General features: G+C 45.9%; 3 protein-coding genes across 3 annotated transcripts; 1 reads left to right on the forward strand and 2 right to left on the reverse strand.

Moving 5' to 3' along the window:
* Positions 1–132: 132 nt before the first annotated feature.
* Positions 133–2643, reverse strand: TGAM01_v207413 (hypothetical protein; the record flags this gene model as incomplete). Its single annotated transcript, XM_024550091.1, has 3 exons — positions 133–1811; positions 1874–2106; positions 2162–2643. The coding sequence occupies 3 exons, from the start codon at positions 2641–2643 to the stop codon at positions 133–135; spliced, it is 2394 nt and encodes a 797-aa protein (XP_024405179.1).
* A 3034-nt stretch (positions 2644–5677) lies between these two features.
* Positions 5678–5767, reverse strand: TGAM01_v207415 (hypothetical protein; the record flags this gene model as incomplete). Its single annotated transcript, XM_024550093.1, has 1 exon — positions 5678–5767. One exon carries the CDS (start codon positions 5765–5767, stop codon positions 5678–5680), a length of 90 nt encoding a protein of 29 aa, XP_024405180.1.
* Positions 5768–7229: 1462 nt separating this feature from the next.
* On the forward strand, positions 7230–9984 carry TGAM01_v207414 (kinesin; the record flags this gene model as incomplete). Its single annotated transcript, XM_024550092.1, has 2 exons — positions 7230–7458; positions 7514–9984. The coding sequence occupies 2 exons, from the start codon at positions 7230–7232 to the stop codon at positions 9982–9984; spliced, it is 2700 nt and encodes an 899-aa protein (XP_024405181.1).
* Between the last annotated feature and the right edge of the window lie 591 nt (positions 9985–10575).

Consider the following 10575-nt stretch of genomic DNA (forward strand, 5'->3'; position numbering starts at 1 on the left):
ACTTTATCACCAACACTTTGCCAATGGAGCGATAGCATGTCAAAGATTTTGTTGAACGTATTATATCCAATTGCGTCTTGACACAAGCAGCACAAAACTATTTTCACCATTGAGAAAAAGACTGACACGCAATCAGACGGTGATGGAGTATTTCGTCCCCGAAGTCGTCTTAATAGGTCCCGTATAAGTAGCCCCGTTGACCTTGAAGCTCTGTCCACTAGCCACTCTCAATGTTAACGATCCTCCACGCGTCGATGTTACAGTTGCACTTGTCAAGCTTCCACTCGACCAGTTGATGTCTACTTCGAAGCCACCCCTGGCCATCAATCCCTGGGCACTTCCAGTGGGAATGTTAGATCCAGGCAGAGCCGGCAGAAGATGAACTGTACCAGTCTGACTCTGCAGTAACATCTCCGTCAAGCCGCTCGTGAAGCCAAAGTTGCCGTCGATTTGGAAAGTAGACCCATCGTTAGTGTTCCAGAGATTAGGCGTGGGGTACTCGGCAAACCAGGCGACAAGATGCTTCCACACATCAGCTCCAGAAAAGAGACGAGCATATTGGTTCATCAGCCATGTGCGACTCCAGCCTGTGCTGCCGGAACCGCTAGCGACGCGATGATCGAGAAGAGCCTTGGCAGCTGCACTGAGCGTAGTGTTGACGAGAGGTGAGAATTGGTTCGATGGATGAAGGCCGTACATAGGAGACAGATGGCGGTGGCCTGGGTCAGTCTCGCCGTATTCATATCTCCACTCCAGGATCTGGCCATAGGATCCAATGCGAGGAGTTCGAATCTGTGGGATGAAGTTGGTGGCGGCCTGTACATTACTGTCGCTGGTGGAGATACCGAGAGCGGCAGCAGCTTCGATGACGCCCTTCATGACATCTCGCATAAGCTGGTTATCCATCTCAGGGGCCAGATCCATGGGCTCCTGTTGGCCAGAGACTGTGGCGTTGCTGGGAACGACGTACGTATTCTCGGGGGAGAGAGACGGACCAGTGACGCGATTCCCTTGCCATGTGAATGTGTAGCACTGAAGAAACTTGGAGATATCCAGGAGATAGGGGTAGGTTGCGCTTCGGAGGAGATTTATGTCACCGCCAAAGCGATACTGCTCCAGCATATGCTGCACCAACCACGTCGCACCCATTGGCCACATCGTGCTCGATGTGAAGTTGTCTGTCGGTGCTGGGTCGCCCCAAACATCCAAGTTGTGGTGGAAGACAGTACCGTTGCAGCCATAAAGATCCTGGGCCATCTGCTGGCCACGGGGCTGAGCAACTTTCATCAGATCAAAGAGTGGCAGCTGCGTTTCAATGAGATTGGTCTGACCAGCAGGCCAGAGATTCATCTCAGTATTAATGTTAATCGTGAATTTCCCACCCCAGGGTGCACTTGTCTGGTTATTCCAGACACCTTGCAAATTAGGAGGCATGTCAATAGCGGCAGAAGTATTGCGAGACGAGGCAACAAGCAAATGACGGCCATAGTTCCACACAAGAACTGCAAGCTGCGGGTCGTTGAAGCTGCTTCGAGCATTCTTGACGCGCTGGTCCGTAGAAAGGCTGGCGAGGCCGTTGGGAGATGTGCCAAGGTTGATGTTGGCGCGGCCCAGGAGAGCGCTGGCGTCGGCGATGGCTCCGTCATGAATCTTCTGGAAGCCCTGCGTTACTGCCGAGCTGAGTTTGCTGTTGACTTGAGCGGCGAGATCCCTGGCTGAAGGATAACGATAGTTTGTCTCGACGTCGATAAAGACATCAATGGTGGTTGCGCCGCTGATAGTGAGCGTGCCTCCAGAAGCGGTGAAAGTAGCTGTTGGTGTTGCTAATTAGTATTGAAATGATTAATGTTATTGTCTTAGGGAGAAACATTACCTCCGCTGGCTACAAACTGAGCTTTGCCAGTATATAGGATGGGGTTGGCCGAAGCAGCTTGCCCACTAGACCCTTGCAAGGTCAAAGTGTTGGCACCGCCTGATGTTGATGCCACATTGCTTAGAATGTTTGAGATTCTTGAGAATGTAGCGCTGACGCTCAGAGCGCCGGCTTTGCTAGCTGTGAATCTAGCTGCGATAACACCAGCTGGGGCACTCGCAACATATTCACGGCTGACCAAGCAAGATATTAGCTTTCAACACTTGACTTTTCTTTTGAAGTACATACGTATACGTCACGCCGTTATATGTATAAGACACGCTAGAGTTGCCCTGTCGCGTGTCAAGCGAACGGATATAATTCGATATCCCACTCGACGAATGCCCAAAGTTGAGATTCAGATTGCCAAAATAGCTAAACTGTCTCTCGCTTGAAATAGCAGGGGTCATCTGACTCAAGACAAGATTGCCAGCAGAAGTCAGGTTGTTAGCTTCCAACATCTGGCGGACCTTTGGCAGGGCAGCAAGCCCATTTGCAGGGATGCGATTCTGTAGCGGGCCGTCCCAAAGTGTATCTTCATTGATGGTGACGACTTCATTGGCGCCTCCAAAAATGGCCGCGCCGAGGCGACTGTTTCCAATGGGAAGAACGCCAGTCTCCCAGTCTGTGGCGGGAGAGGTGTACCACAGATACCGGCTTCCGTCTAGAGCTGCGGAAGCATTTGTGGCTAGGAGCCCAATGAGAAGGGCTTGGAGGTTGAACTTGGCCATTGTTATGGTTGGCACCAGAGGCCTGCCGCTATTCTTGGGAATCATTAGATAAACAAGGAAGTGAGTGGCCTATTTATACCGATCTATATCGTGAATAATGGCTAGCTTTGTTATCCGCACTTTCCATTAGAAGTCATGATCGTCAATCCCTTGAGCTCTCCCGGCGGGAAAATTGTCAGTAACAGGGTTGCCATGTCAAACTGCCCAATTCGTACTGCAGAGCTGCATGTCACAGATAGTCCAGACTGCGTGAATGACATTCAATATCTTATTGAAGAGGGTTTAGCTAGAGTTCTAGAGTCTTTTCTGTTCAATAGCAGCCCTTTCTATGGGGTGCATAATGCAACGCTGCTCAGATTTATTTAGTTCTAATGAAACCAGCCATGACTATTTCGGAGCTTGAAGCGAAAGCGACGGCAGATTGGCCATCAAAGATAAAGGCGAGAGTTTCAGTTCATCTTCATCATAAAGTTTACCGACGGATAATTAATGGTCATCGTCTTTGGGCAACCATCTTGTTGAGATCAATAGTTGAGGTGGGTGAGGTCCAATAATTGCCGTCCTTCCCCGGATTTCCCCCGCAATATGACATGGCGACTAAACCATTATTTGTGCGCTTCTCGCTCAGACCGTCACCAGGAAACCAGAGAAGGTAAAACTTTTAGTCAATGATGCAGAAAGGCCTTTATCCGGAACATTAGGCACATACCGAAAATGTGGGTAGAGGCGCCGCTGGTGCCTTGTTTTTGCCGCTATAATCTCAAGGGTCGGCAGTTTACTCATCCTATCCGTCGGCACACCAGATTGTGGGCAGAGACGTAATCGCGATTCAATGAGGCCCAGGTGTTGCTTTCTTTTAACCCTGTAAGCCAGTATGTAGTGCGATAGGAGGAACATCTACATCTACATGTATACATGTATACTGCAGCGAAAAGATGTGTTTAAAGACAATAGTAGCCTCGCAGCCATAGATAGGTACTTTTGATATAACAGGCAACATTAGTAAATGAAGGTTGCCTTGACGACGAATGAGATACTAGAATTGTTTCTTTTTACGCGGAACTACAACGATTACAAAATTGTATGACTTCAGCCAGCCTTTCAGCACAATTTTTACCAGTCATTTCAGAAATGCATTGTTTATGCTCAACTCAAAGTTATCAAGGCACAGTAGCAACGCGATTAATCTGTATCATGCAAGTTCCCTCGTATATTGTGTAGATCGTCATGTAATATTGGTTGGCAAGCATAGTAGCAAGCATGGTAGACCTACTAGTACCTAGTACCTAGTAGGTTAGGTAGTACCTCTATTATCAATTACAGTACATGTACCCTAGGTACATGACTCATGCTTCTGCTAGTAATAATCTGGAGATGTTAACATTGGCCTTAGCGACTGATTTCCGGCACTGCTCATGTTAAGTTGTTCCTGTTCTCATATACTTCTTGGCGCTTTCGCGTCTCAGTTCATACTACATCCTTGGTTGTGTATCAATAGGTACCCATAACCTATTAACTACTAAGCTAGTGGATCTCGGCGTGTTCCTTGATCCACCGGGGAAAATTACTTGTAAGTTTAAGCGCTTGATCGATTCGTTCAAAAGATCCGCGAAACAACGAAAATATCACAAAGTTCATAATACGTGTTTTTGTAGCAACTTCTCCCTTTTATTTATTGATACAAAATACCCTAGATAGTTAACGCCACTACTAGTTCAACTATAAATCCCCTATATGAGAAAAAGAATAATAAAACCTATATACCTTATTTCCACTGCGGTGGCGGCCTGAGGTCGTCTTGTTCTCAGTACTAATAAACTGGTGCGCTCACACGCGGGTATCATATCAAGGCCCCCTAGCCTTATATATTTTTCTCCTTTACTCTCAATGCTAATAATAAGTTACGGCTCTTGTAGATCTTTAGCTGGCCCCTCGATTTGATGGTTGGCGCAAAGGTGTAGGAGGGGATGTTGCTATAATATGCAGCCTCCTGTATGCGGTCTTTTCGGCCCCGCAAATACGCATCCAGTCGCAGAAATGGGCATCTTCAATTGGATACGGAGATTCAGTGTTTGGATTCAAAACTCGGAAGGTTCCTATCACGCGGGTGCGGGGTATATTACAGCTAGCGAGCCCATTTCGCCCCCTCTTTCGTATACATGGATACAACTGTACTTGATCACCAATTCACTAGCCGTATAGCGAAGTTGAAGAGCAAAAGCATTACAGAAAAACCTCTATCTAGGTAAAGTCTCTTGCAGCCAGCCAGTTTTTAGGAAAGTGTCAAGCATAGTAATAATTATGAGCCGGGTATAGAATGGAACCGCGTAAGGATTCTATCTCCCAGGTATCCCGAAACAGCGACGATGCCGAGACAGCTTCGACGAATGTCCAAACACCAGAGGTACAATCGTCTGCCCGAGATGCTACGACTAAATCTTTGGCCTATAGACTACGAGGTATACCGTCTAATATTGAACAACATGGTGTGGAAGAGCTTGTGAGAAGAGTTCTAGAACTTGGACATGATATTGCAGTTGATGTCAATTCTCTCGCAGATGACCCGTCTCGCCCGGGGAGAAAAATCGCAACACTAGAATTCTCGAAGATCCCAGATCGCTTATCTGAATATACAGATAATTGGGAATGGCAATTTTCGTTATTTGGCAACCAACAGAATGACCGCGAGAGAAGTGCTCTCGTCTTTGATACCCATTTCAAGGGTCTGACCCCTTTACACTCAAGGAGCGACGCAGAATGCGACGTCGAGTCAGTGTGAGCATCAATTCTATAAGAAGACACTAACTGATTGATTTAGTCTAATTGCAGTATCTGGACTTGGGAGTCACGCCTTCGGATCGTTCAAGGAGAGGAAAGGGTCGCACATGTGGTTACGTGATTCTCTTGCGAGGGATATTCCAAATATGAGGATCTTCGTATACGGCTATGATACTCAAATGCATGGTAGTATATCTTCTGTCGGTCTAGATGATCTAGCCAACGAGTTCCAAGAGAGGGTCAAGAGTATACGGAGCTATTCATGGCTTAGGACATCAAAAGTCCAAACTGCAAGCCCGGAAAGACCACTCATACTTATCGGACACAGCTTGGGCGGCATCATCATTAAGGCAGTATGTCTCCTCCTCTGTTATGAAATCATTAGGATTAACGTCATTGTATGCACTGATTCGAATGCACGCTGGCGAGAATTCGGATAAGGCAAACTTCAAATCTATATGTGGAATGCTTTTCTTTGGAGTCCCAAACCAAGGAATGCCAGTCAGCCAATGGGTTCCCATGGTTCAAGATCAGCCAAATCGATTCTTCATAGAGCAACTAGGTGTTTCATCGGACATTCTGAGAGTTTTGAGAGCCAATTTTCGGCGATTTTTTACTTTCCGTGACTCGAAAATCTTTTCTTTCTACGAAACGATGGAATCGCCAACCGCTCAAAGAGGGGTGAGTCGAGTATATCCCTTTGGGAAAGCTACCGCTAAGATCACATATAGAGTACAGGCCAATGGGAAATGACGGGGCCACGTATTAAACTAGTAGATTTTGCTTCCGCAACTCACGGACGAGATTTGGAGGAGGATGGAAGCTACATAAAACCGATGCACCGGGATCATTCGAACCTCGTCAAATTCTCTCACATTGACGATGACTATACGACAGTTCTCAGATGCCTCTCTGAAATTGCAAACACCGCGCGTGCTACCATCATGAAAAGGTTTCTATGTATGTCCAAAATTTCCTATCTACCATTCGCGTTCTTAGGTGAGGAAATTGATTTGCCAATTATTCTCTGTATAATGCATTCTTTATACGAATGAGAACCTTTGTCAGGATATCCAGGCAATGATAGCGTTTTCAGCCATTCTGAACTACCAAGGCTGGCTAGTCTTTGAAAGGATGCAATGGTGATTTCCTCACTCCTTTGCTTCTGATTCTGCCTTTAAAGTATTGATCCAGAACCAGAATATTCCTTTTGGAAAAGCGCTTGCTCAAATACCAGAAATCAGAGAGAAGTTTGAGGCTGATATCGTGAAGCGCCACAGGAGAGACTTGAATTATTCGCAGACTCCGTTTCTGTTGATCAGATGTGCAAGATACTGAAATCAGTTACTCAAGAGCAGCATAAATCTACAATACCACTCTTGAATTGCGACCAGCCAGAATTTTGCTGGATTTTCAAAAATGTAGATTTTCAGCTTTGGGAGGAAACGACCAACCGTCCTCAGACAATTTGGTTATATGGGCCATCCGAATGCAACATACATCAGGTCTCATCACACATTGTGGACCAAAATCTCTTGAAGGCTCAACGTACTGTTCTGTACTATTTCTGCTCATCCGTGGCCAGTGAACAACCGCTGATATCCCATTTTGTTCGCGGACTCCTCTACCAATATATCTGCTACCTACCGACGGACAAACAAAAATTGATTATTGGAAATTTTCTCCGAAATCTTATCAAGTGTATTTGCAAAGAGGAAAGCGCTTACTATCCAGAAATAGAACGTTTCGAAAAGCATTCAGAGAAATGGTTGGAGGAAGCTCCAACTGACGCGCTTTGGGCCTCTTTAATGTCGATTCTAGCTAAAGAGCCCGAGGGAGAGTTACTGATTGTCATTGATGGATTAGGAAAAGTCCAGGATGAAAAAGGCGAATTCATCAAGGGGATTCGTGAATTTATCGACAATCTACAACAGCGAGTCTCAAACACGAAGGCTTTTCTTACAAGTCGACGCCAGACTGATGTCATAAAAGCTCTCGATGGCCTACCATATATTGAATATGATAAAGAGAGAAGAGGTAGTACTTGCACCTCATCCCATGCTGTAAATTGAGCTAACGGAAATAATCAAAGAGTGCCGAGCTAGCCTCTACTTTGATAACTCACGCTATGGCAAGATCACCAAAGAACATGACGGTTCCCTAGAGTGGATTTGGACGCATGACCAGTACCAAGAATGGTCAAATTCAGATGCCTCTCGATTGCTTTATCTCCAAGGGAAACCGGGCAGTGGGAAAAGCACTCTTACCAGATATTTCAGAGAGAAACTCCCAAAACGAGATCCAGATGCAAAGTCTGCGATTGTAGCCAAGTTCTTTTATAGTGACAGAGATGGCGAGCTCCAAAGTAGCCACCACAATATGCTTCGATGCATTCTATACGAAATTCTAGGCCAGAACGAAGCATCTTTTTACCGTTATTTCCAATCCGCGTATCGGCACAAAAAGGCATCGCAAGAAAGAGATTTTGGCGCTCCTGTGGAGTGGGATTATGTATTGCTGAAGAGAATTCTTGCATCAATATCGGATTTTTCTCCAGCAAAGCGACTGTATCTAATCATTGATGCAATGGACGAGTCTAGCCATGACGATAGGCGTGAGATCTTGGAACTAATGTTCCTTCTATGCTCAAAGTCGGACAATTGCGTGATAAAGATATTTCTTGCTAGCCGGCCGATGGGAATACTTCAAAACCCTCGCACCCGCAAACTTTTCGAGAGCAAATTTCTCAGCATAATATTGCAAGACCAGTCAAAAGCTGATATTGCTAGCTTCGCTACTTCTTTCTTAAAGGACCTTGAATTCTCCAATTTTCTCAAACAAGCAACCGAATACATTGTCGATCACGCTCAGGGGGTATTTTTATGGGTGCAGCTGGTAAAGATTGAACTACTTGCTTATGACGAGGCTGGACGTTGTCGTGAGAAAGATATCTTCGACTTCCTCAAAAGCCTCCCAATAGAACTAGACAAATTCTACCGAAGAATGCTCAATAAGATGTCGCGGAACACGGCAGATATCAAGGATGGGATAAGGATGTTCCAGCTCGTTCTCTTCGCACGCCGCCCTCTTGCAGCCACCGAACTTCTCCATGCTCTTGCTATTCCAGGTGAGAGTGGTTCAGAACTCAAGTTGTCCAATGATTCTTTTCGAAATAATATTCCATCTGAGCGACTTATCACTCATTGCGGCGGCAACTTCTTGGAGATCAGACAGTACTCTGGCAATAACGCCTATGAAGACCCTACCACTTCAAAGGCCAGCACAGCCGTAGGACGCGGTAGTGTTCAAATCATGCACCAGACAGTTCGCGAGTTTTTCCTCCGCCCAGGTGGTGCTGTTGCAGGCACCGAATTCGAAATGAACGAGAAAGCTGCGCACATTTGCATATCTATAATATGCATCCGATATCTCATACTCTGTGCAACAGATATGGCTGAGAGGCTCCCGGAGGCCAAATCTTGGACTCAACAGCACTTCAGAGATTGTATCCAATATCTCGAAGAAATGCCATTTCTTACCTATGCTCTTTGCTACCTTAGTCACCACATATATGGCTGCCAGAAGGACGCATATATTCTGGACATCACTTCTCAATTTGTCGGCGAAGTAATGAACAGTCCGGCTGCTTATTTACTGGAGAACTGGCTTACCTTGCATCTAAATAATACGATAAGCAGCACATCTTTCAAGAACAAATTGAATGGCGCAGAAACAGACCTTCCAAACAGAACGTTGTATGCTGCAGTAAGAGAAGGATATCTAACAGCAACTGAAGTGTCTTTGATCGTTGGAGTTGATGCCAACGTAAAGGATAAGGAAGCAAGGACTCCATTACACCACGCGGCAGAGACCGGCCATAAAACTGTGGTGAAGCTGCTGCTTGACAAAGGCGCCAACATAGAGTGTAAAGATAAGAACGGTCGGACGCCGCTACACCAAGCAGTAGAGAGTGGGCATGAATCAGTGGTGAGGCTGCTGCTTGACGAAGGCGCCGACTTGAAATCAGAAAACAATACCGGCCAAATACCTCTGATATGGGCTGCGGTGAATGGGCAAGAGACAATGGTGAAATTGCTGCTTAAGAGCGGCTCTAATCTGGAGTCTAAGGATCATTTAGGTCGAACATCACTATCATGGGCCGCAACGAAAGGGCATAAGACGGTGGTGAAGCGGCTGCTTGAAAGCGGCGCCAACCTGAAGTCTAAGGATTATTTAGGTCGAACATCACTATCATGGGCCGCAACGAATGGGCATAAGACGGTGGTGAAGCTGCTGCTGAAAAGCGGTGCCAATATAAAATCTACAGATAAAACACGCCGTACACCACTGTCATGGGCTGCAGTGAATGGGCATAGAGCAGTGGTGAAGCTGCTGCTCGATAATGGCGCCAACCTAAAGTCTGAGGATGACTTAGGTCAGACACCATTATTGCTCGCCGCCGCGAATGGGCACCAGACAGTGGTGACACTGTTGGTTAACACTGCCGCTGACCTAAGGCCCATGGACTATTTGAGCCAGACACCATCATGGATACGTCGTTAGATAAAGATTTAGAACTGATTCCCTCGTATCAAGTTATATTGTCAATATGTGAGCTCTAGGCTCCAGGCGCGGGATTGGTACTTTCCCTAGGGTAATCACATATACGGACAACGTATTTAAGCATATTCCAATTTGGTGAAACCGCTCGTGGTACATGCATAAACTTTTTTGGCAAGCCGAGGTTACAATGACGAGCGAAATAAGCCCTTGGTTCTTCATATACGTACAGTCAATGCGTAAAACTTACATATATCCAGCTAATGACTACCTGAATAAAAAGTACTACTAGGCAGTGCAAAAAATTAGTCCTTCTCTGTAAAAAGTGTCAGAAAATGTAGAGATCTAGAAGTTAACGTCCATATATTAGTACATTACATGTATAGAACGCTCATATTTCTCTTGCTGCCCACTCCATGTAGCCATCCCTGGATCAAAAACATTTTCGGCCTCGCAGGCGCTGCTCAATTAGTGCATTGTTTCGAAAAGAACTTGGACATGAGAATCGGTGGCGTACATACAGGTTGTTGAATAGCTTTCTCACAATTCCTTTATTAGCAGATGCATTGCTATTCTCCAATCCTTGGCGTTGAC

Source organism: Trichoderma gamsii (genome assembly GCF_001481775.2).
Source record: "Trichoderma gamsii strain T6085 chromosome Unknown Scaffold_27.2, whole genome shotgun sequence".
In the NCBI taxonomy this organism is placed as follows: Eukaryota; Fungi; Ascomycota; class Sordariomycetes; order Hypocreales; family Hypocreaceae; genus Trichoderma; species Trichoderma gamsii.